We start from the raw sequence: 25,065 nt of genomic DNA on the forward strand, positions 1-25,065 counted from the left end.
CCCATCCCGAAGCCTGCCAGGACCGGAGGCGCAACGCAAAACCTTCTCGAGCCATGGGCGGCGCCTCCAAGCTGCTCTCCTCCATCCTCCTCACATCCTCCCCGCTCCGCCTCCGCCCCTCCGCCGCCGCCGCCGCGCTCTTCCTCTCCCCGCCCACCGCGGCCTCCCGCCGCCTGCTCCTGCTCTCCTCCCCCTCCCCACTTCGCACCCTCTCCACCTCATCATCCGCCGCTGCCGCCTCCTCCCTTCCGCACGGCTCCAGCTACGCCTCCCCGGCGCCACCGCCCCGAGCTCCTTTCCCCGAGTGGTCCCGCTTCGTTGACCGCCTCGCCGCCGCCGGGTACGCCTCCCGCGCGCTCTGCCCCTCCGACGAGCTCGCCCTCGCCTCCGGATGCGGCCTGTCGGACGGGGCGGAGGCCGCTGTCTTCTCCTGCCTCGCCTTCGCGCGCGACCGGCCCGACCTCCTCAGGTGAAGTGAATCGCTTGGCCGGCTGGTTGATTGGGTTTCGTCGAAATGGAAGGTCTATGCGTTGCTGATTGATTAAGAGTGGGATTCCAGGTCGCTTCCGAGGAAGGATGTGGAGGTCTTGGTGGCCAACGCGGCGCCGGCTCTGTTCAAAGACGGGGAGGCATCAGCGCAGCGCCTGCTGCGGTACCTTGCCGGGGAAGAAAGCGATGTGAGTTATTTCTCTTTCGTAAGTTGGTTGCATTGCTTCATGGTTGGTTGGGTGTAGTAAATCTTATTTCAATCATCAACGTGCTCATTTATCAGAAATATTATGATCTTGCTGAGCTCAAGTAACTACCTAACCTGCTGCTTATGAGCTGCTGGAGGTATAGTTTGTGTCGCCAGCACTACGTTACCAGTGAGACACTGAGATGCATGTTCAGTTCATACATTCTCGGACAGACCCTGGACATAGTCGAAAGAAAAATCTTGGAGAAAAGTTTCTTTGCTTTTCTATTTCTCATGTTTTTGCTGCATTTTTGTTGCACCTTGTTCTTCTGTTAGGTGAAGGCACTAAGATGCTATTTTTACTTCTGTTCGAGCTTCAATAGCGTTGAAATTGTCTGGGTCAAAATATGGCTTTCAAATTAAGTGGTACAGCAATCCAGTTCTGCCTGGTCCCGAAATAGAATTCCTTTTTTCTCTTCTTTGTTCCTTGTCTAGAAAGCAAACTTAGTTAAGCTGCTATCGTCAGTCCATTAGGGCTACTCAGCCGACCAGATTGCAAGGGTGAAATAACATTTTGCTTCATACACTTAATTTTGCAAGTTGAAGACATGCAAACTAGAGTATATTTTAATCGGGCTATTGGTATATCTATCATTACAGCCAACCAACCAAATTGAAGTCTAGTTTAAAGGGACCTAGAGCTTGCCACATATTTAATAACAGTATGGAGATCTTTACCGGCTAATGCAAGTACAATGGGCCCAATAATTTACTTTATATATAAATGGTTAACTACTTATGTTTAGTGCCTACGATGTCCAATCTAATTTATTAATAGAGACTAGAAAGTATTGGTCAACACACTGAATATATGAAAATTTTGCCAGGATATTGTTTCAGAGAGAGCTGAAACTGTTGATATTGTTCGATATATGTTAAGTTACATATACAGTTCTTCAGACAGCAATTCAGAAGATAAGGAACTTACTGATTCAGCTGTGAGAAATATCTTGGCTGAGTTAGTAAGTTTTAGTGGCCTTTCCCAATCTTCCAGTTTTGTGGAATCAACACCCAGGCAAACTTCCTCGAGTCAACATGAGCGAATTTCTAGGCCTCCAGGACAAACTATTGAAATGAAGCGAGGTGACTGGATTTGCACAAGGTATGTTAATTCTGAAATCCTCAATTCCAGATTGTGCGTTGCTTTAAAGCATCAACTACCTATTACCCCCTCTGGTCACAAATAGTTGCTGTTTTTAACAGTGACACAGTCTCCAAAAGACAACTAATTTCTACTATGATATATTTATGAAACTCAGTACAATTATAATACTATGAAAGTATCATTTGAGACAAATCTACGCGTATGATTATCATGTTTCCAGCCTACATAGTTAAAACTATATCAATAGTCAAAATTTCAAAAGTTTGACTGGATGTATGTCCTAAACGACAAGTTTCTGTGACCAGAGGGAGTAGTTATTTAGTTATTGCTAGATGTACTTACCGAAAAGTGTACTCAGATGTTTCCTTCCATTGCTGCTAAGTTGCCTCCACAAGTTGGCATCTATATGATCAACTGTGTTTCTTTTTGTACCCTGCCACTGCTGTCAAACAAACTTACAACTTTGACTTTTCTGCCTTAATATGTTATTTTTCAACTACAATTTTAATAAAAAATTGACTAAACATGATATGTTGTTATTCAAAAAACCAGTATCAGTGAAGTATTTGTTCTGGGATTAGTATCCAAATCCTTAGATTTAGTTCAAATTAAAATCCTAGAGCAATCCCCCTCATTCAAAACACTTCCTTATGTGCCATTTCCGCATTTTTTAGTGAATATTTTCTCTGCAACTTGCAGATGTAGCTTCATGAACTTCGCAAGAAATGTGAGGTGCCTTGAGTGCAATGAGCATCGGCCAAAGAAGATGTTGACTGGTGGAGAGTGGGAGTGCCCTCAGTAAGATCTGATATGCTAACTTCTAAGATTTTTTTTTTTGTTCTACCGTATGCTTTTGACATCCTTTTTGTTAGTGGCTCTTGAGCCTACCCCAACTTGCTTGGGGCATGACGGCTTTGTTTTTTTATTGCAAACTTTTGACATAGCTGACTTTATTTTGTCCTTTTGCTAAGGTGTGAATTCTATAATTATGGAAGGAACATGGAATGCTTACGATGTACTTGCAAAAGACCAGCAACAATCCCACCAAATCCTGCATCTGCTGGTGCTGGTTTAGGTGGTGTGGCACGGCTTCTCAATGTAACCGACGTTGGCAAATCTGAAATTGAGAGAAAACTTGCCGAAAATGATGAGAAGGCAGAAAGATGGTTGAGCAAAGTATCTCAACTTGACGATTCTGCTGATTTAAGTAGTCTAGCTGAAGATGAGGACTTCCCTGAGATTATGCCTATGCGCAAGGGGGTGAATAAATTTGTGGTTAGCACACGCAAGACATCTCTGGAGAGAAGATTGGCAAATGCACAGTACATCAGTAACAATAGCCCTCAAGCTGCATCATCTGACTCAAAGATCAGCCAAACTTTGGACAGGATACTTGGGCGTTCGACATCTACTGCAGCCCCAAACAATCAATCTGGTGCTGAAGCTGCAAAAACGGAGGCTCCAAAGAAATCAATGGACCATCGTGGTGGCACTGATCCTGTTCCATTTGTGCCACTGTCTGCAGATATATTTTCTAAGCCACATAGTAGTAATGGACAGACAAATGAGAATGGCCAAATACAAACAGAAGCTAACAGTTCCACAACGAATAGCCCAATGCCCCTACCTAAGAGGCGAGATGGCAATGAATTATTAGATACTGCAGAGAAATGGTCCAACAAAGTATCTGACCTTGGCAATGTAAAGGACCTCCCAAGTGCGATTTCTGACGAAAACTTTCCTGAGATTATGCCAATGAGGAAAGGTGAAAATCGATTTGTTATTAGTAAGAAGAAAGACCGTTCACTGACTTCACCGCAATACAAAAGGCGCAGTGTGGTTGAGCAGGCAGATGATTCCAATCTTGTCCCATTTGTTCCATTTCCTCCTGGTTACTTTGCCAAGAAAGATAAGCCGACGGAGAGTACTCCAGATGCAGGAATTGTGTCAGAAGGGTCTCCAGGAGCTGAAAAGCATCCGGAAACAAATGCTTCATCAGGAAAACCAGGAAATAGCTCAAACACCTCACAGATGGTGGGTAGTCAGCCAAAATGCAACATGGAAAATGAGAACTGGAACAGAAATTACTCTCAGCAAAACTCTAGTTCGGGTGGTTATGCTTATGATGATAGGAACAGCTGTCAGCATCAACCACAATCTCATGAGGTGCCCTCTCGCTCTAGCAGTACTTCAAATACAGGCACATGGAACACAGACTACTCTCAAGGGACCTTAAATGAGAGCAGAGGTGGATCTACTTACAATGTAACTAACTATTCTCGCCAGCCACCTTATACATCGGGTCATAACAACAGTGATAATTCTTGGAGCAGTGGCAACAGTAACAGCAAGAATGCTTGGAGCAGCAACAGCAATCATAACAACAATAATGCTTGGAACAGTAACAATACCTACAATAACAACAGTACCTTGAAGGGCAATAGCCGCTATAACAACAATACTTGGAGCAACGATAGCAACAATAACAATGATGCATGGAGCAGCTACAGCAGCAATAATCAGAGTGGCTCATTTGCTGATAACAGCAGTGCCTCTAGTAGCAGCGGTACCATGAACTCTGATCAGACAGTTCGCAACTCAAGTTTTGGAGGAAGCTCAAATAGAGGTTATACTGGAAAGGGTTTAGAAGGATCTGCTGTGAAGGATCCTGATCCTCTGGACATGTCTGAGGAAGCTAAAGCTGAGAGATGGTTTAGGAGGGCAGCCCAGATAAAGGACATCTCTGAGCTTGCCAACATTCCAGACGAGGATTTTCCTGAGATAATGCCGATGAGGAAGGGGGTGAACAGATTTGTCGTCAGCAAGAGGAAGACGCCACTGGAGAGGAGATTAACATCTCCGCAGTACAGAAGGAACCTGCCAATTATAAGTTCTGAACCGGAGAAAGATGCAAGCTGAAAACAGAGGCATGACTGCGATCAAAGCACAATCATCGCTGCTGTTCAACTATGCGGTTCTAGGCAAGGGCATTCTTGAATCCAGATTGTGACAATAACCTAGCACCCGGAATTTTCACATCGTCAGAAATAACATGCCACGACAGTTTTCTGCGTGGTAAAATTTTGTTCTCAACGATCAGGGGTTTGCTGGATTTCACTTGTTACGTGTACCAGTGTACGAATGTGTTGTAACCTAAAACCTTCAATACTGAAGGCGTTCATTACATAATCAAAGTTTGGGCTTGTCTGAGTTTTCATATGTACCTGTATTCGTACAAAGAATTTGTTCGTCAAATTCAGATACTCTTATAATCCACGCCTTTTGTTTGGAAAAAATCAGAAACGTATGCCCACCTTTTTACTTGAGTTGGCCTTGTTTACCGTTTAGTGGTCTGTACTTTGATGAACGAAAAAACGATTGGCAGTCTGCAACTCTGCATAAGGTTATTGGCTTATTGATCGCGTTTGAAAAAAAAAACATTATGCGATAAATAAAAAAAGGCTCAAACAAATTAAATAGAAACCCTAAAAAAATTATAGGCCAGGCCAATTCAGTAACCGTGGGCTTCAACCTGTTATCGGACACGGACAGCCCACTAGCCCAAAAGCTCCACGCCCAGCCCACTTGCGAGGGCATCAAAACCCTACCCCTAGCGGCACCCATCCTTCCCCACCCCAGCCGCCGCCGCCGCCACCTCGTCGCTTGAAGGTATCTCCCTCTAGCTCTCGTTCTCTCCCTCTCGCTCATCTTTCGTGAGCTCGTAGATTAGTTAGTGTTCCAGTCGATCTCCTCCTACCGCTATTTCTGTGAGTTTCTTGTTAGTTTAATCTGCTGCTAAGCAACCGTGTTTCTTGAATCGTAGTTCGGGTAACTTGCACAGCTAACACGTTCGTGTTGCATTTCTCTCTGATTGGGATGCGTTCCTTCAAGCCAAAAACGCTAACTTGCATGAGGCCGTTCGTTTGTTGCAATGAATCTTATACTGTTGGAGTAGCGCTTTTGTTTTTTCATGATCTAAATGTGCTGCTGATCTTAAGCAGAAGAGCGCCATATGGGAAATTGTAGCTGACTGTACGCTGTACATGATCTCTTGCACAACTACTGAGGCGCCACATAGAGATCTATTCTTTGCTGGTCTAATCATTGTTGTGCAAGAGAGACATGGGTACGCAGTTTGCAGCAGTGGCTTCGTCGTGTTTCAGCTGCCAGTAGTTACCCAACAGTCACCCAGTTTATGGGCTTGAGGCGGTTCATGTTATTGCGTGAATAGTCATCACGATTTTTTTTGAGTTATTTTAGGCTTATTTAAATCATAGCACAAGTACTGAGGCGCTATGGCTATTTGGATTGCATAGTAGCCTATTTTCTTGGTGTGCTAGAATGACAAGGGAACCCGCTTTGCAGCAGAGATTTGATTCATGTTTCTGCTGCCAGTAGTCGCCCAACATTCACCTGTCTGTATCCTGAATTTGGTGATGGTTCAGCTGATGTAGGATTGCAATTTGTATGCTTTTGTTTATATAAAATTATATGGCCTTCACAACAATTTGAGCACTACTTTGTGTCCTTTTAGTTGGTTTCTTAATTGTCTTGGTTGTTGTATGTTTTTGTGTTTTCACTATGTTGTTTAAAGATCGAACATGCTTCTCATATTTACTCTGTTGTCTTTTGCTTATGGCATCCAGGCAGGAGCTTGTGAAAGTTCCCTAAGACTGACAAGATGGTTCTGAAGTAAGTTAATTTATGTGATTATGTTGTTGCAATGTGTTGTTGATGCTTTTTGTGAATTAAACACCTTTTTTTTGTACCTGATGTTAATTATAGTATTGCTCAACTTGAACCCGATGATCTCAAGACGCTCCCTTCTTGGTTTGCAGGACTGAACTTTGCCGTTTTAGTGGCCAGAAGATATATCCAGGGAAGGGTATTAGGTTCATTCGTTCCGATTCCCAGGTAATCCCCTTCTGATGTTGGAGATCATTAATACAAGTAGTACTTGGAAGTGTATCTAACAGATTTAGATTTTTCCCTCTGCAGGTTTTCCTTTTCGCTAACTCAAAATGCAAGCGTTATTTCCACAATCGCCTGAAGCCTGCAAAGCTTACCTGGACAGCTATGTACCGGAAGCAGCACAAGAAGGTATTTAATTTTAGTTGTCAAGTTCTACATTAGTACATGCCGTACTCACTTCCCATGTATATTTAGCAAGATAATTGGTTGTACAATTTATACTCCTGGAATACCATTTAGATAATGATTTTGTCGAGATATTAGTTATTCTGTGTGTGAAGCAAAAGAATGTAAGCTTCATAGGCAATATAAACAGTGTTTGAGCATTTATCATATGGTGTTTCCCCTGTTTTAAAAAGATAGTTGATTACCAGTAAACATGTATTTGATTGTCAAAAATGAGGTGAAATATATTTTTTGTTACTAACTTAGATATGAAGTTTGGTCAGGTTAACTTTTATTTGATGCCTGTGCTATAATTCACCCATCTTGTTGGTCTCGGGCACATCAATATGCAATTAGCCGAGTTAGCTGCCATGGGCACACTAAACCTCCTTTTATATCCATTATTGATTTATTTGTACCATGCTGTTTTATTCCTTACGAGGCTGTAATTAAATGTGTAACTGCAGGACATTCATGCTGAAGCTGTCAGGAAGAGGCGTCGCACCACCAAGAAACCATACTCACGGTCAATTGTTGGTGCCACTTTGGAAGTTATCCAAAAGAAGAGAAGTGAGAAGCCTGAAGTTCGTGATGCTGCTAGAGAGGCTGCTCTGCGGTAAATTTTCCATCTTTCTACAGAGCTATACCGTACAAGTTTATATCATAATTTTAATGTGGAATATTTGTATTGGTAAAGCTGATATTGCTGGTATGCACAAATATATCAATTTAGTTGTAATTGTTGTCTTTTCGCTATGTTGTCTTATTGATTTTTTTTATCTGGTCGCTTTTCGCTGAATGCTTCAGAACTTGATTGTTCCGTGTTTTGTTTAGTGAATACATCTATTACCATATCTTATGCCTATTGTGCACAAAAGCTAAGGGCCTATTTGAATACAAAATATTATTGTTTTCTCATCATCTTTTTAGTTGGATCCTGTGGGTTTCATCTCTACCTACCCCAACTTGCTTGGGACAAAGGCTTTGTTGTTGTTTTTAGAGAATACTGTGGTTTTGTAAAAATACTATGATATTAAAAACTGCAAGGCCTTTGGGTGTGAAAAAAACAGTGGTTTCAAAAACCATAGTATGCCTAATACCATGATATTTCTGGAGTTTTTAAAAATCTACTCCAGACCTCTTTTTTCTGAAACCGAGAGACTGCGTGCTCTCATCCCCATCTCCCATTTGTATGACGGTCCTCATATATGTTCCTCTGCTATCCTTACCACGTAGTGCTGCTGTTCCGCACAGACATGCATGATCTTCCCCAAATCCCCATTGCCCAATTGATCACACAGAATGCTTTCCTGCACGGCCATGCAAAGCTTCTGGCTGCATCTGTTTCGCTGTCTAATTGCATGCTGCCAGTAGCCTTCTCATTACCATTGACTGCATGTGTTATACGAGGTCAATGTTTCAGTTGTTTTGTTTGTTTAAATATGGATCCATGCTTCTTCTGATCGTGACATTCTCATATACTGCAGTGCTTGTGTCCGGTATGAGCAAGTGCTAATGCATAAAAATAAAATTATGAATTCAGATATGTTAAGAAATTAGAGCTGTAAAGAATTGATCCTCCAATTCTTTGAGTTGATAAATGTGTTAGCCAATGTATGTGAAAACTAGGCTCATAAAAAATACAAGAACAAAAAAAATATGACAGATCCATGCTGATTCCCAGCTAGCAAGCATTCTCATACTGCAGAGCTTCCCATATATTTTGAATAAAAATATTGTATCAAACACTGAGTATCACACACTTCATGGTTTTTGCTAATAAAACTACAAAATACTGTAGTTTTTTAAAACTGTAACATCCAAACAGCCCCTAACCAGCTTACTGTAATTTGCACCTTTTTTCTGTTATGTCCATGCTAAGGCATTTATGTGATGTGTCTACATTTGCAGTGAGATCAAGGAACGCATCAAGAAAACCAAGGATGAGAAAAAGGCAAAGAAGGCAGAGGTGGTGAAATCTCAGAAGTCACAAACGAAGGGGGGTGCTGCACCTAAGGGAGCCAAAGGCCCTAAGATTGGTGGCGGTGGTGGGAAGCGCTGAATGTTGTTTGCATCTTTAGAGATATAGTTCTGCCATCTAGCGTTCTCTCCGATCCTATCTTTGTCAAGTTAGTCTGTCGTCTTGAATTTTCACCTTCCCAATGAGATTGGCATGTCCTGAATGTTTTGGATTATTTCGTGAGTTGATTTACATTGGCACTTATCTGTCTATTATTGTTTAGCAAGTTTTCTTTCATGACCAATGGAATGGATTGCCGACAGGCAACAATAGCTCGTTTTGTTTGAGTAGCAAATGTTTCTGCATGACATGTCTTGTTTCAACCGATCATGGCTTTCTCATGCTGAAATCGTTGTGACATTTCGTTTTGTTTTGGTTGCAAAACTGGTATCAGATATCGCATCCACGCCTGTGTGTAATCACTGATGGTATGCAACGGATGAATTACTGGAAGTGGACGAAATATTTTGAAAATTCTATCAGAAAAGTTGACGAGTTCGGGACAATGCTATGTATTCACATAGTTATGAATTATGATCCTTAAACCTTTACTGAGTAACTGGGACGGCAATCGCGAGATTATCACAAAACTGGGCCTGATAATTTTATAAGCATGACGATATGATGCCACCGAACTATTCCTCGAACTAGCTGGATCAACAATACCAATGCAAGCGCGTGGCTCCATTTATCAGCACTAGCGTACGTGTTGCTTAGCAGCGAGTAGCTCCCCGCTGTTACCAGGGTCCAGGTCACTGAGCTTCTTGGTGCCCACGCCGGCAATAGCCACATTACCATGTGTCTTGCATGCTCCCAGCGGTATCCTCCAAACCACAGGGTCAGGAGCTATGGGCATCTCAGTGATGAATCTCAATGCCTTCTCCAACTGACCAGCACGGCCAAGCAGATCAACGACACATCCATAGTGCTTCACTTGCGGTTCTAAGTTGTGAATTGGTTTCATGCTTTCAAAGTGGTCAAGCCCTCCCTGAATAAGTTGCCTGTTAGCGCAAGCGATCAGCACGCCAAGGAATGTAACCTCGTTTGGTCCGAAACCTTCTGCGAGCATAGCGCGGAAAATGTTGAGAGCAGCATCTTCAAACCCATTGTTTGCTAGTCCTATTATAATCGAGTTCCATGACAAGGTGTCCTTCTCTTTCATTTCTTTGAACACTCGTAATGCTTCCTGTGCACTCCCACACTTTGAATACATGCCAATCAGGGAGTTCTCCATAATGATATCAGCTTTGATCTTGTTTCTCTTCACATAGTGTCATAAATCCACTTACCAAGATCAAGTACGCCCAAGTGCGCGCAAGCAGAAAGTACACTGGCAATCACAACGGCATCTGGTTTCACTTTGGCTCTTTGCATCTGCCTGAAGATCTCCAGAGCATCAGAGAAGTGACTAGCCAGTGAGTATCCGCATATCATAGAACTCCATGAAATCAGATTTTTGTTAGGAGTCTGATTGAATATTTTCCTTGCTGAGACCAGATCTCTTCCTTTTGCATATGTGGTGATCATTGTATTCAGTGTCAAGGAGAGGACTGAGTTTAAATATTGAGGCCATATTACAACAACAACAAAGTCTTTATCCCAAACAAGTTAGGTAGACTAGAGATAAAACCCATAAAATTCAACTAAAAAGATAATAAGAAAATAATAATGATAATAAAGGTACTAGATCAATTGTACTATAAGATTATCCGTCAACACCGTATACGCAACAAATGCTCACGAGTAATTACTGAGTTATGATTTGTACTATTCAAACAACAACAACAACATTTATCCCAAGTAAGTTGAGATAGGCTAGAGATAAAAACCACAAGATTTAACTAAAAAGATTATGTGAAAATAATAATGATAATAAAGGTGCTAATAATAGTAAAAATAAAATAAAAGTAATAACGGTATAAGAAGATTGATGCATAAGTTATGGTTCTGTCACGTGGAGTACTAACTTCTACACGCTTCTATCCGCTGATAGTTCTTTAGAGATATTCCATTCATTCAAGTCTCTTTTTACAGACTCCTTCTATGTTAGGTTTGGTTGACTCCTGCCTCTCTTCATATTATCAGTATGCATCAGTATCCTACTATGCACTGGTGACTTTGCAGACCTCTATTTGATACGTCCAAACTATCTCAACCGATGTTGGATAAGCTTTTTTTTTCAATTGACGATACCCTTACCATATCATGTATATCATTATTTCGGATCCGATACTTTCTTGTATAACCACAAATCCATCGTAACATACGCATCTCAGACATGTCGCTTTTTAGTAGGCCAACATTCGTCACCATACAACATCACAGATCGAATCGTCATCTTATAAAACTTACCTTTCAACTTTTATGACATCTCCTTTTCACAGAGGATGTCAGAAGTTTGACGCTATTTTATCAATCCGACTTTGATTCTATGACTATCATCTTCATCGATATCACCATTCTTCTATAGCATCGATCCTAAATATTGAAAGGTGCCTTTCTTGGGAACCACCTCTCCAGCAAGACTAATATCTTCTCCCTTATGCCTAGTAGCACCAAATCACACTTCATATACTTGGTTTTGGTCCTACTAAGTCTAAAATCTTTCTATTCTAGAGTATATCTCCATAATTCTAATTTTTTTATTAACTCATATCATACTCTCGTCAACTAGCACCGCGTCGTCAGCAAAGAGTATACACCAAAGGATCTCCCTGAATGTCCCTTGTGACCTCATCCATCACCAAAACAAATAAATAAGAGCTCAAAATTGATCCTTGATGTAGTCCTATTTTAAAAGAAAAATCATCAGTGACACATTCACTTATCCGAACATTTATCACAACGTTATTGTACATATCCTTGATGAGGGTAATATACTTTATTGGGATTTTGTGTTTCTAAGACCCACCATATGACATTTCTCGGCATTTTATCATAAGCTTTCTCCAAATCAATGAATACCATATACAAGTCCTTCTTTTATTCCATATATCTCTCTATAAGTTACCTTATCAAGAAAATCGCTTCCATAGTAACTTCCCAGGCATAAAATCAAATTGGTTTTTCGTAATGCCTATCATTTTTCTTAGGCAATATTCAATAACTCTCTCCCATAGTTTCATGGTATGGCTCATCAACTAAATTCCACGATAATTAGTGCAACTTTGAATGTCTCCCTTATTCTTGAAGATTGGTACTAATATACTTCTCCATTTTTCAGACATCTTGTTTAACTAAAAAATTAGGTTGAAGAGTTAGTTAGCCATACTATCGCTATGTCTCCAAGACATCTTCACACCTTAATAGGTCTTTATTACCTTGCCTCCTTTCATCCTTTCCTTTAAAAAAGTAAAAAGAGTACAATAAATTTAGTAGACAAGAAAGAAATGAACCTTTTAATTTTGTTTCGTTGCATGCAAGATAAAAAGGTAAAAGAGTGCAATAACCCACCATTAAGTCTGGAGATCTTATCAAAGTTGGTATACTACACGGAGAGAATTATAAGGTTTGAGAGAACTTCTTCACAAGATTTGGTTCTTATCAGGCATAACAATTGATGTTAGCTAGAAAGTCTCACCAACCAAAGCAAGCCCAGGAACCTTAACACTTTTGCTCTCATCTACTAGCTTTCGTGCTTGTTCAGCATCACTGAACCTACCAAGCTCATTAAGCATATTGGATAACACTGCGAAATCACCCCCTGATTCTCTTTCGAAGTCTAGAATCTTCTTTATCGCCCTCTGCCCCATCTCAACCTCTCCATACTCACTGCAGCAACCCAACAGTATCCTCCATACAAATACATTAACTGCCATAGGCAACCCTCCTATTATTTGCTCAGCCGCACACAACCGTCCAGCTCTGCCTAGCATGTCTATGATACACCCAAAATGCTTCACCTCTGGCTTCATATTATACTCATAAACCATGCTTTTGAAAACCGCTAATCCTTTCTCCACCAGTCCCCCATGGCTGCAAGCATTAAGGCCACTCAGAAAGCTGATTCTATTGGGCCTAATCCCTGCTCTTCTCATCTCTGCAAACAGCTCAACTGCCTCAATTGAAGAAAATTTTTACAGTGGTCTCGAAGGAACTTGAGCTATCTATTTTTAGATCGGATGGTCTAGATTAGTTATAATACTACCCATTATTTAGAGGTAGTATGAGTAGTATATGAGAGGAATATATGTAGTATAAAGGTATTTTTTTTTAAAAAGAAATAGCATGGTAGTTATATCGTGCAAATTCATCGGTTTAATGTTTAGATGTCCATACTACATACATGGTAGTTATATCGTGCAAACCCATGTATTGCAAAAGCTGAAATTATAGATGTCCATGATACCAAATTTCTTCTATCCAGCATTTCATTGAGTACCTTTAGCGAGCTTTGGATAGAGCCAATCTCAGCATACAAGTCTATGAGCGAATTCCCAACCCGGACATCTGACACAAGACCCTTCTTCTCACACTAGCCATGCAGCATCTCACCCGTAAGGATCCCTCCAAGATTGGATATTGCAGGAGCGACTGCTAACACAGTTATCTCGCTCGGGCTAATACCTCCTGCCATGATGCAGCGGAAAAGAGCAACAGCCTCCGCATAAAGACACGCGCGTATATCCATCAATCAGCCCGGTCCACGAGACAACATTCCTGCTGGGCATCCGCTCAAACAAAAGCCTCGCACACGCGACCTCACCCCATCCGGCGAAGCCAGTGACCATCACATTCCAGGAAACGGCATTCTTCGCAGGCATCTCATAGAACGCAGTCCGTGCTTCCAACAATAGCCAGCACACAACGTACTCGTTGACAAGGGCAGTGTGCACGTAGGCATGGAACTCGAATCCCTCCCGTACCACAAGCCCGTGGAGCTGTGCGCCGGCTCGTGGCCACCCTAGACCCGCGCAAGCCTTGAGTGCGAACACGAAGGCGATTTGTCATCAGCCAGGTGCCAACGCGCGTGCTTGAAGAGGTGCAGGGCCTCCTGGAGGAAAGGACCGTAGGAGTAGGCCTTGAGGTGGGCACGCCATGGTTTGAACTTTGGTCGAACACCTGGTGGGCAACGAGCTGGGAGTGGATTTGGAGGAGCCGGCGCCTCCTGTTTTGGTGCCTCAAGGCGAGGGCGACTAGATGGTGGAGGTGGTGAGGGCCGGTGGCCGGACGGAATGGTGGGCTTCGTTGCTCCAAGAAGTGTTAGGGATAGAACCATGTCATGGAGGTAGTAGTCCTTAAAGCTGCTTCCCCAACCCTAACCCCTATCAATAATACTCTCTACCTGTTGTCATCTACCCTTCTACAAAACCATAGGGTGACACCTGAGAGAGCAATGTCAAAGCGTACCTTGGCTTGAAGCTGAAGGTGTGTAGAGACTCGAGGTCGCCATTAGCTTTCCTTCTCCAGAGACGAAACAAATGTTAGTTTGAGTTTCTGCTTCTCGCTAGGGACGACCTACTCCTACCTAACAGTAGCCTGACCCTGACCAACGCGACTCGCCACCCAGCTCCTCCTCCATGTTGCGCAGAGTCCTCGCGAGAGCGATCCCGCTCCCCCCCTCGGCCTCCGGGTTCCCCAAAACGCCAGGCGCTATCCTCCTCGAGGCCTCGCGTCTCGCCACCTCTTGCCGAGGCCCCGACGCCGATGGCGGCGGCGAGGATGATCCCTTCTTCTTCCCGGACGAGCACCAGCAGCAGCTTCCGCCCGACGTCGCCCGAGGGGTGGACGCCGTCGTCGCGGCGGTCGAGGCTTCCCCCGCGGACGCGGCGCGGGCGGGGGGCCTCCTGGAGCGGTGCGGCGCCAAGGCGTCTGAGCCGCTCGTGGTGTCCGCGCTCTCGCGCCTCCGCAACAGTTGCGCGGCCGCGCACGCCGCGTTCCGGTGGGCCGCGGCGCAGCCCGGGTACGCGCCCGGGCGGCGCGCGTGCCACTCCATGCTCGCCATCCTAGCCAAGCACCGCCGCTTCGACGCCGCGCGCGCCCTGCTCGACGAAATGCGCCGCGCGTCGACTGCGTCCCCGGCTGCTGTGCTCCTCCTCATCCGGCGCTACTGCGCCGCACGCGACGTCGCGGGCGCCGTCGCCGCGTTCCGCGCGCTCCCGAGCTTTGGCTTCCGTCCTGGCATGGCTGAGTTCCACGGCCTCCTGAGCGCGCTTTGCCGCTACAAGAACGTACAGGACGCGGAGCAATTGCTGCTGTCCAGCCAGACGGAGTTCCCCTTCGAGACCAAGAGCTTCAACATTGTGCTCAACGGGTGGTGCAACATTGTCTGCAGCGTGCGGGAGGCAAAGAGGTTTTGGAAGGCCATGGAGAGTAAGGGTATTGAGAGGGACGTTGTGTCGTATGGGAGCATGATCTCATGCTTCTCAAAAGCTGGGAGCTTGGACTCTGTCATGAAGCTCTTTAACCGCATGAAGGAGGCTGGCATTGCACCAGACCGGAAGGTGTACAATGCAATTGTGTATGCGCTCGCCAAAGGACGGTGTGTGGACGAGGCAAAGGCGCTTGTCCAGAGTATGGAGGACAAGGGGGCTGCCCCTGACACAGCCACTTTTAACTCCCTCATTGGGCCTCTCTGCAAGGCTCGTCAGGTTCAGGAGGCAATGGAAATGTTTGATGCTATGTTAGGGAGGGGGCTATCTCCGTCAGTAAGGACCTTCCATGCGTTGCTTAATGTGGCTAGGAGCCCTGTTGAGGTGTTTGATCTGTTGGATAAGATGAAGGCGTTGCGGTGTGAGCCAGAGATGGACACTTACATTATGTTGATCAGGAAATTCTGCCGGTGGAGACAGCATGAGAGTGTGGAGAAGCTGTGGAGTGCAATGCCAGCAAATGGGCTGAGCCCTGATCGGAGTGCGTACATTGTTTTGATACATGGGTTATTCCTAAATGGGAGACTAGAGGAGGCTGCAAAGTATTATGAAGAGATGAAAGCTAAGAGCTTTTCACCAGAGCAAAAGACTGAAGCAATGATACAGGCTTGGCTCGCAGGCAGAGAGCTCGCCAAGGTATCCGCTTCTGCTCGCTCTAAGGGTGGTTCAGTGTCTCTCAGACTTCCCAGAAACCGATAGGGTTAAGGTTACCTCTGAAAGGCGATCCATAAAAACAAATGAAACAGGACAGGAGGGTGCTTATTGTTATTCCTGAACAACTGCTAAAATTTTGAAGAGGCACGTTTTGGCTGCACAGAACATGGAGGCTACTGTATTTTTTGCCTAGTTATTTGTCACTTGATTTATAAGTTAAGAGATCTTACAGTGCCAACCCATGTTTAACTTGTTGAAACATAGGTGGATGCGCATGGTTTGCTGTATTTCTTCATATGTACTCCTAGCTTGTAGCCTTATTGTTTGTACTGACTACATGTTCAGTTAGTGGTGCACAAATTTTTGCCGGGCCATGGAGGGCTTACGCCCACCTGACACTTCCATTAATATCCAAGGAGGCAGTACAGGTGATTTTGCAAAAGGAAATCAGGGAAAAGGAGATGGGAAAAACAAACAACAGATTGACAATATGGTATAACTTTCTGATCTGCAGATTTTGCCATTTCTAGTTTCCTGGGTATTCAAAGCAAAGCTGCAAATACTGGTTGCCGCCAGCCTGCTATTAATCAATGGCGATTATGCATCAGTTCGTTCTGACGATAGCTCACCTGATGTCTAAACAAATCCAATCTATCAGGTACCCTTTTTCGTTGCTACCTTGTGGCTTCAATAATGCCTAGGAGCTAGTGCCTTAGATCACACTACGATACCACCTTCTAGGTCCTTGTACGGTCTGAAGACCTTTTTATCATATTCTGAAGGATGGACCGATGCTAATTGCAAGTGGCTCGTTAATTTGAATATCTTCTCGCACGCCTAAACTCTTCTGATATGTACTCCAGGAATTGGCGTTATCTCGCAACCAGATGCAAGTTGCTTTAAACTATGTGGAATATAGATATAGATACAGACGCATCTCTGGAGAAAATTGGTCCACTTTCTGTGTGCAACTCACAGGCATATGCCATACTTTGTGTTCAGTGCCATTGTCATGGTATCTGTCTAATCTAGCTGCAAGTGTCACTAACTCATACGGGTCATGACATGGTGACGATTGACCAGACTAGCATTAGGCGTGTTGGGTTCGAGGAGTGGAACAGTGAATGGACAATCCGATCCTAACTCCTCGTTTGGGAAACGGAATTGGTTGGCCAATTAGAAAAATGAGAGATGAGGTCATCCCACTGTGAAATCATAGGATGACCTGATGTAGATTTCAAACACTACAATCTGTTTATCCCTGCACTGAGTGGTGTACCATGTTACCATCCCCGCTGTTCCAATATCAGATAAAAAAACGCATGCTCTGTACCCTAATTTCAGTTCAGACTGACCATATGACAACAGTAAGTTTACAGTTTCCTCGAGAAGGTCAAAGGGAGAATTTTTTTTTTTTGGTAATTTGCAGGTTACTAAATGCATAGATCCAACAAAAGAATTAAGCATTACAAGCCTACAGCAACAGTCGCAGAATCATATCCTCCAAATTTCAAACTTGTTCCGTCTAGTCCTGTCTAGTCACTCCTCTTCCCCCCTTATTTACATCTCTTTCCTCTTCCATCTCAATCTCAATTCTCAGAATGGTGGTAAGATTGTCTGCCACATCTTCATCTGCGGCGAGCTCATCGACTGCAAGTAGTCATGGTCTTGCCCAGCTGCCAGATTCACCGTCTGTCCCAGGTTTGGATTCACCATCTGGCTCAGGTTCACGTAAGAAGCCTGCAGCTCGTCCAGATTCAGGTCGGTGAACCAGTCGTTGTCCTCCTTCACCGTCACGTTGCCAATACCGTTCCTCATGGCCTGCCCCTGCGCCATGCCACCGAAGTTGTTCTGCATGCCCGAGGCGTTGTCGATGTCCGAGTCGTGCGTCTGGAAGCTGTCGGACATGGTGTCGACAAGCGCGTCCATGATCTCCCCGTTCTGCCGGTGGTGGTGCGCTGCCGCATCCTGCTCCTCCACCTTCACCTTTTCCCAGTTGTTCTTCTTGTTGTACAGCCGGCACAGCACCCACTCGTCCAACTGCAAGCATGCAAGAAACGAAACGTCAGTATCATCTCAGATTGCGCGGCGCGCGAACTGGACCATCGAATGTGACCGGCGGAATGCTCTGTCGCACACCTTGTGGGATCCCTTCTTGCCCGGGGCGCGGTCGGGGTTGGCGAGGCGATACTCATGCATGATCCAGTCGGTCTTGACGCTCCTCGGCGCCTTGCCGGAGTAGAACACCAGCGCCTTCTTGATGCCCGCCGTCCTGCCGCTGCCCTTGGGCACGATCGGCTTGTCGGCGCCGGTGGCCTTCCAGTACCCCGTCCCGGCGCCGCGGTTGGGGCGCGAGCCGTTCGGGTACTTACGGTCGCGCGGCGTGAAGAAGTACCACTCCTTGCGCCCGAACAGCGCCTTCTCTGCACGAACAGAACACAGCGAGGTCAGCAACGCCATTCATGAGCAGAAGAACCAGATTTTCAAGCCATGAGTCATGCCAAAAAAAGAGAGGAGAAAAACAGAGGAAGACAGAGCAAGCAAGAAGCAGGGGAGGGCGAGGGGCACGCACCGGGCAGATCCCATGGATCGAACTTGTAAAGATCGACCTCGGCGATGATGGGCACCGGCAGCTGCTGCCGTGCCACCTGCCGGCAGAGGTAGTACACCACCAGCTCCTCGTCCGTCGGGTGGAACCGGAACCCCGGCGGCAGGTTCAGGTCCGCCTCCGCGTCTCTCCGCCCGCTCCTCTCCGCCGCCACCATTGCCATCCTCGTGCTCCTCCTCAAAGCAACCCTAAAGACCCCAGCGGCTGGATGGACGCTCGACCAGCTTCCAGAGAAACCCGTCGCTGCCTCGTTGCCGCTGAGCTGTTTCCTTGGCGACCAAGTTGGGTGAGCGCTCGCGGCGCGTATATATGGGCTGCGCTGCGCCCTGCGCGGCTTGGGCTGTCCCCTCCCCGCCTCGTGGGCTTCGGATGAGGACGTGCGTGGCTGCGCCGAAGGTTCGCGCGTGGAAAAGGGTCGGACCTGTTGGTATGCGGGCGAGGGCCGACGACGGCTGCAACAACCTAGTAGAAGGGTCAAAAAGGTTCGCGGGACTCGAGAAATTTCCACGTAGTTTTTTTTTGCGATCTCGGCGAACAGGACGCGATGCGTCCGCGGCCTACGCCGCCAAGGTCGCCGTGGAAACTCTACGTTTTTTACTGGTTTGCACGGCGCCCGCGCGCGAGGAGCTGAGCCGCTCCTCCGGTTGTTTGATGCCTTGTCGACTCACTCGACTCAGTAGTCAGTACTCGGCCGAAGCTAGAATTCAATTGATGGTGATATCAAATACTCCCTCCGTTTGCGTTTATTTTGCAACTTTGACCATTTTTCTTATTTGCAAATACTTGTCATCTCTAGGTTTCATGAGATTTCATTTCCATTTTTACCCTTCTCCATTCATTTGTGTGGGCCCAAACTACTATGCCATGCAGTACATAGATAGAAAAATCCAAGGACCTGATTAAGAAAAAGGGCATAAAAGGAGATTTTATTTTTTGTGAAGGCTCATGGTGAAGACTAGAACGTTTTAGGACAACCCAACGTAGCATCAAAGTAGCACAACAAGGTCCATTTCTGGTATCAGGACGAATTATTTTCATCAGCTTCAACCTTTGACAATTTTTTTATGAGTGAATTACACAAAACTATAAATATCGTACTATTTGTAATATAAAATTAAAAGTATTATAAATAGTAACACAAAACTACCGGTATTGTGTACTAATTTCACATAAAATTCAATTTTAATTAGATTCACTAAAAATATGGTCTTATATTTCTCAATAATCCTAAATGTTTTGTTTTTATTCCATAATCCATGTGCAACCCATTTTAATTTGACTCATTCAAAAATCCTATGTATAATTTAAACTAAAATTCTCCAAAAATACTACTTTTATAATTCCTAACAGTTGTTATGACCTCAAATAAAATCCCAAAATATAGTAAAATTTACTAATATTCTTCTTATATGATAGACGGATTTATAAAATTATTTTTATCCTTAGATTATATGGTGAAAAAGTGAGTTCATTTGTAATGCTCTATTTATATACTTAAAGGGAACTCACTTTTTTACCATATAATATAGGGCTAGAATTAACTTTAGAAATTAGTCCATCATATAAGAAGAAGAATATTAATGATTTTAACAATTAGTAGGAGTTATAAAAGTAGCCTTTTTGAAGAATTTTAGTTTAAATTTTACACATAATTTTTTAGGTGAATCTAATTAAAATGGATTGCATATGGATTATGGAACACATATAAAAATTTCTAGGATTTTTGGAGAAACATAAGAGTATTTTTTGGTAAATCTAATTAAAATTAGTTTTTGTGTTAAATTAGTGCATAATACTTGTAGTTTATATCACTAGACACAATACTTATAGTTTTATGTTATAAATAATATAATACTAATAGTTTTGTACTCTTTTTTATCAGGGGCATTTTGGTCGCTCCATGTAAAAACAATGATTGCTTTGGTTTTTTTTGTCATGGTCAAAGTTGTCAAATAAATGAAAACAGAGGAAGTACATAATCTCTAAGGTAACTATTAGTTCCATAGCTCAATAAATATTACTAATAAAATCTTATTTAACCTGGTGCAGTCACCAGGTACCGCACCCTAGCTTCGCGCCTGACCCGGACTATGGTTTGCACCACGTGCGGATCGAGTTCATGCATGTGTTTGGTGCTCATGGCAGGCGTTCAAGGAGATCCTGAGCTCTAGTCTGGTCATGTGCAGGTCATCTGAGATTTTCAGGGTACTTTCCAGCTGGATATTTGGCAGTACGTTGGATTTGTCTATGGAAGAAATTGAAGACAACCCAGAAATTTCGCATGGACACTTGCGAGTTGAGATCATGCACGCTCCATGCCATAAAGCCATAAAGGTGACAGTGTTTTCTTAGTTTCTCGTGAGGAATTACCACTTTCCAGTCGACGCCTGACTATCCTCTAATTTCCCGATGGGCAGCTAGCCTTGAAGATGAGTGATGCAAGCCAAGTGTCAATGAACTGTTTCCACGGATTATACAGGCACAGGCTTAGGTGCCGACAACAAAGGATATGCTTGGAATATTTAAGATTCACAAGCATACATACTTTCCAAGCTATCGTGGACCGTTCATACCGATCGCCCCCGTCCACTTAATTGCAACAGACAGGCAGACAGCCAGTAGACGACGGGTAGGTTCATCTCCTCGTGTCAGTGAAAAAAAAGGTTCCCCTTCTACACATGGCCTGGATGCGTTGAACCTTGCCGGCGTGCTTGCGAGCCGCAACGGTGGCGAACAAATCCTCCGCGGGTTCGTCCACGACACCCGATGTTCTCGTTCCTCCGGTGGTGGACAACGCCACTATGAAATCGCAGCTGAAAAGGACCGAGTGCAGACTGCTTCTAGGTAAAACAGGGCCAGAAAGCGATTCCCACTATGCTTGTCTTGTCCGTCTGGAAAAAAAAGAGTATACTTTCTTCCGTTAAAAATACATCAAGTTTTTATTTTTTAAGTCTTCGACACAATTTTGATCATTATTTTTTATTAAAATGTAGTTATAATATCTAATAAAGCTTAGCAACGGATATTACTAGGAAAATCTCATAAGTATCAGTTTATAATTAACATCACCATCAGTTTTTGAACCGGCACTGCAAACTCGACAGTGATAATCGTTGGAACCGGCAATGATAATTGGTCCATAAATTCTATATCTTCAGTGCTGAAATTTTTTTAATTTTTTTTCCACCTAGATCAGTCCCCTATGCGATTTTTCGAGCTGAAACATGAACATATTGTTCATGAGAGTCGAACTTGCAACCACTCACCTCCGCGTTCCCACACAATTGCTTTACCACCGCACCACACTAAGTCGGATGGTCAACAAGCTTATCGGTGAATCACCAAGACTTCAAGATGTCGACGTACCACTTGATACAAGGTTAGATCACTTTTTGATCCACTCTCTAGGCAGCAATCACCTAGCAACACTATCTCTAGGTCTATAAGTACTAATTACCCTCTAATGGTGTGCTTAATCGTTTTGAATGGTCACTTTAAACACTTTGGTGGCTTGGATGTCTTCTCAGGTGTATACGAACTTCTCTAAACTCCAGCAGCACACCACACCTTCAAATGACTGAGTGGAGGGGTATTTATAGCCTCAAACACGCGCACTAGCTGTTAACCCAACGGCTCTGAAAAGTTGTTAACACCGGATTATCCGATGATTACACTATCATAAACTAGCCGTTGGAACCCCACTCAAACCTCTGTGAATACCGGACACAACGATATATACTTTATCTCCATCACCAGACTATTCGGTGAGTTATCCTTAGCCATCTGAGCTTTTGCTTCTTTTCTGTGTAAATTACTCTGGTGTATGTATCCAGTGCACATCACTTCATCATCGGACTATCCGGTGAGTTATCTTCAGTCAACCGAGCCAATTCAACTCTCTCTAAAAATAATGCTATGGTGTTTCACAGCCTTCATCACTGGACCATCCGTTGGGTTGAACTTCGTTCTGTTTCTTTGCACCGTTCATTGTTCGGTGTATTATCCGGTGTTCATTCCATTTACACCAGACTATCCGATGGGTTGAACCTTCGATCTTCAGCGGTTGCATCCTTCTTTGGTAATAACGCATTGGTGCAACTCCCACTCATCACTGGACTATACGGTGAGGCATATTCTTCAGCACAGCACCTTCTCTGAAGGAATTGCTCCGGTGAGCACTTTGCTCAAACACTGGACCTTCCGGTGAGGTCTCCAGGCCTCTCTCCCATTTGACAAATATACTCTGGTGAGTTCAAACACCCGGAGTACCGAACCATCCGGTGTGGCAAATCTTCCTAGGACTTCTCCAATTCAGTCCAATTTTGTCCTGTTAACGGTGACTTCTTCATGTATTGCATCCATTAGACCTGCTAACATATATTCTTGACAAACATGTTAGTCTCATTGACTATGTTATCATTAATAATCAAAATCACAATCATGACCTAATGGAACCATTTAAGCTACAATAGGCATATATCGATGACGAACCTAACATGCCTTACGGAATTTAAAGAAGGCACATACAAATTGTAATAACGACCATGTACTGATTCTAATCCTAATATGACTTAGGAAATTGAAAGTAGCCGATTACTACGGGCACTCTACTGGGTGCAGCATGGATACTTTTCCTTCCTCACCACCTTAGGTCTAGCTTCATGAGCCCAACATGCTCTCTCACACTTCTGCTCCGTATCTGCCTCATGCGTCTCCTCCTGTAAGCGTTTGCGGGTAGCCTCTCTCCTCTCATCGGCTTCCATTTTAATGTAATCGTCTCCATGTCGTTTGGTGCTGCGTGTGCAGGAGGAACACATCTGTCGGTGACATAAGAATCAGGGGTCCCCGAGTCCCGAGATCAGGACAGTAGAGTGCCACGTGGCGCCCTTTCTCGGGGATTATCTTCCCGAGGTCCGAGAAGACCAAGTCCCAGAAGAGAGTGCTCGGGGCTATGAACAGTGGCCCCCGAGTACCCGAGTTTCCCGATGACCCGAAAAGGCCGAGTTCTGGGAGAGGGTGCTTGGGGTCATGAACAGTGGTCCCCGAGCACCCGAGTTCCCCGATGACAAGAGAAGTCAGTTCCGGGAGAGAGTGCTCAGGACCGTGAACAGTGGCCTCCGAGCACCCGAGTTCCACGAGGACCAAGAGAGGGCATATTCAGGAGAGAGTACTCGGGGCTATGAACAGTAGTCCCCGAGCACTCACAGTTCCCCGAGGGCCTGAGAAGTCCTTCGCCGGTGGTCCCCACAGGGGCTCCATGGTGAGGTCTCAACTGGTGAGAGACTCGATGCTGCATTTAAGAGGGCGCGTGGCCTGTTACTTACAACCATTCCCTCTACGCTTGCTGTCAGTCCCTGCCACGGCCTGACAGAGAGGCGTTGGGACATTTAATACGCGGGTCCCATCGCGCGTCATCCGGCGCACCTCGGGATAACGTCGCAGGGCTCGAGGTGCAATGCCTACCGCCCTGATGTGTCCGGCACGCTCTGACCGGGCGGGCACGTGGGGCTGCTCGGTGGCTGCCCGGCGGGCCCTCCCCGTTGCGCCCGCTGGAAAGCGGAATGATGACGACGAAGACCGGACGAGGGCGCATTTTCAACCCTCTCCGTCACCTCACATAGCAGTCCATGATGGTTGCTTTCTATTTATGGTGCCTTGGAACTTGCGCCAATCCTTTCTGGGCACGTCACCCGCCCTGACCTGGTATAAAAGAAGGGCGGGCTCCCCGGATAAGGGGTTTTTTTAGAACACTGAGACTGAGCTCTGAGAACACCGGGGCACATCCGACGAACTCTGGACGACGACGACGGAAGAAGCACGAAGCTCTAGACTTAGACAAACATTCTTGTAACACAGCAAATCCTTAGAGAGACATCCTTAAAGCATTTATAGCATACACACAGGAGTAAGATATTACGCTCAGTGCGGCCCGAACCTGTCTAAAAATCCTCTGAGCATTTAGTTCCTCCTGCATCCGATCATCCACTCCACCTGCATCTCATTTACTTCCATTTATTTCACATAGGAGGCGGATTCAGAATCATCCCCCGACCGAATCTCAAAGGGGGTCCCTCCGGATCCCCGCTTGAGGAGTTCACCCTCCGACAACATCTGCTTGACTCTGCTCAATATCGATCCACTGTATGAAGTTATATAGTGGTGGCGGAGACTAGCAAAGAAGAGAATTATGATTTAGTTTTGTAATATGTGAGTACCTGGCTGTGGTAGCCACCACAGAAAACTCGAAGGCATTATGATAGTTGTTTGTATTAAAGGCTTGTGTTGTGAGAACGAAGTGAAAAAGATGAATGTATCATAGGCTTGTGTTGTGAGAACAAAGTGAAAAAGATGAATGTATCATAAAATCGTCATAAGGTCAGAACATATGAAGAACCATCTTCCAAAAGTCTAGACATCGAAAGTGGTAGACATCCG

General features: G+C 44.7%; 4 protein-coding genes and 1 pseudogene across 4 annotated transcripts; 3 read left to right on the forward strand and 2 right to left on the reverse strand.

The window, feature by feature from the left end:
* LOC133923082 (zinc finger protein VAR3, chloroplastic-like) lies at nucleotides 1-5,060 on the forward strand. Its single transcript, XM_062368537.1, has 5 exons — nucleotides 1-469; nucleotides 560-677; nucleotides 1,564-1,838; nucleotides 2,541-2,639; nucleotides 2,813-5,060. Exons 1-5 carry the CDS (start codon nucleotides 54-56, stop codon nucleotides 4,758-4,760), a joined length of 2,856 nt encoding a protein of 951 aa, XP_062224521.1. The 5' UTR covers nucleotides 1-53; the 3' UTR covers nucleotides 4,761-5,060.
* A 347-nt stretch (nucleotides 5,061-5,407) lies between these two features.
* Nucleotides 5,408-9,273, forward strand: LOC133923110 (large ribosomal subunit protein eL24-like). The gene is made up of 6 exons (XM_062368557.1): nucleotides 5,408-5,510; nucleotides 6,488-6,533; nucleotides 6,680-6,755; nucleotides 6,840-6,941; nucleotides 7,445-7,593; nucleotides 8,889-9,273. Exons 2-6 carry the CDS (start codon nucleotides 6,523-6,525, stop codon nucleotides 9,037-9,039), a joined length of 489 nt encoding a protein of 162 aa, XP_062224541.1. The 5' UTR covers nucleotides 5,408-5,510; nucleotides 6,488-6,522; the 3' UTR covers nucleotides 9,040-9,273.
* A 306-nt stretch (nucleotides 9,274-9,579) lies between these two features.
* On the reverse strand, nucleotides 9,580-12,749 carry LOC133885404 (pentatricopeptide repeat-containing protein At5g08510-like; annotated as a pseudogene).
* Nucleotides 12,750-14,079: 1,330 nt separating this feature from the next.
* Nucleotides 14,080-16,309, forward strand: LOC133923092 (pentatricopeptide repeat-containing protein At5g15010, mitochondrial). Its single transcript, XM_062368546.1, has one exon. The coding sequence runs from the start codon at nucleotides 14,517-14,519 to the stop codon at nucleotides 16,065-16,067; it is 1,551 nt and encodes a 516-aa protein (XP_062224530.1). The 5' UTR covers nucleotides 14,080-14,516; the 3' UTR covers nucleotides 16,068-16,309.
* A 1,155-nt stretch (nucleotides 16,310-17,464) lies between these two features.
* LOC133923101 (NAC domain-containing protein 68-like) lies at nucleotides 17,465-18,926 on the reverse strand. The gene is made up of 3 exons (XM_062368552.1): nucleotides 18,595-18,926; nucleotides 18,162-18,445; nucleotides 17,465-18,062 (listed from the first exon to the last, which is right to left on the reverse strand). The coding sequence occupies exons 1-3, from the start codon at nucleotides 18,791-18,793 to the stop codon at nucleotides 17,619-17,621; spliced, it is 927 nt and encodes a 308-aa protein (XP_062224536.1). The 5' UTR covers nucleotides 18,794-18,926; the 3' UTR covers nucleotides 17,465-17,618.
* Between the last annotated feature and the right edge of the window lie 6,139 nt (nucleotides 18,927-25,065).

This window comes from Phragmites australis, chromosome 1 (genome assembly GCF_958298935.1).
Source record: "Phragmites australis chromosome 1, lpPhrAust1.1, whole genome shotgun sequence".
In the NCBI taxonomy this organism is placed as follows: Eukaryota; Viridiplantae; Streptophyta; class Magnoliopsida; order Poales; family Poaceae; genus Phragmites; species Phragmites australis.

Coding starts and splice junctions, on each gene's coding strand:
- LOC133923110 (XM_062368557.1), top strand. Junction 6,756..6,839: donor TCATTCGTTCCGATTCCCAG/GTAATCCCCTTC, acceptor TTCCCTCTGCAG/GTTTTCCTTTTCGCTAACTC. Junction 6,942..7,444: donor ACCGGAAGCAGCACAAGAAG/GTATTTAATTTT, acceptor GTGTAACTGCAG/GACATTCATGCTGAAGCTGT.
- LOC133923101 (XM_062368552.1), bottom strand. CDS start 18,793: ATGGCAATGGTGGCGGCGGAGAGGAGCGGGCGGAGAGACGCGGAGGCG. Junction 18,446..18,594: donor CGATCCATGGGATCTGCCCG/GTGCGTGCCCCT, acceptor CTGTTCGTGCAG/AGAAGGCGCTGTTCGGGCGC. Junction 18,063..18,161: donor GCAAGAAGGGATCCCACAAG/GTGTGCGACAGA, acceptor GCATGCTTGCAG/TTGGACGAGTGGGTGCTGTG.
- LOC133923082 (XM_062368537.1), top strand. CDS start 54: ATGGGCGGCGCCTCCAAGCTGCTCTCCTCCATCCTCCTCACATCCTCC. Junction 1,839..2,540: donor GGTGACTGGATTTGCACAAG/GTATGTTAATTC, acceptor TGCAACTTGCAG/ATGTAGCTTCATGAACTTCG. Junction 2,640..2,812: donor GGAGAGTGGGAGTGCCCTCA/GTAAGATCTGAT, acceptor CCTTTTGCTAAG/GTGTGAATTCTATAATTATG.
- LOC133923092 (XM_062368546.1), top strand. CDS start 14,517: ATGTTGCGCAGAGTCCTCGCGAGAGCGATCCCGCTCCCCCCCTCGGCC.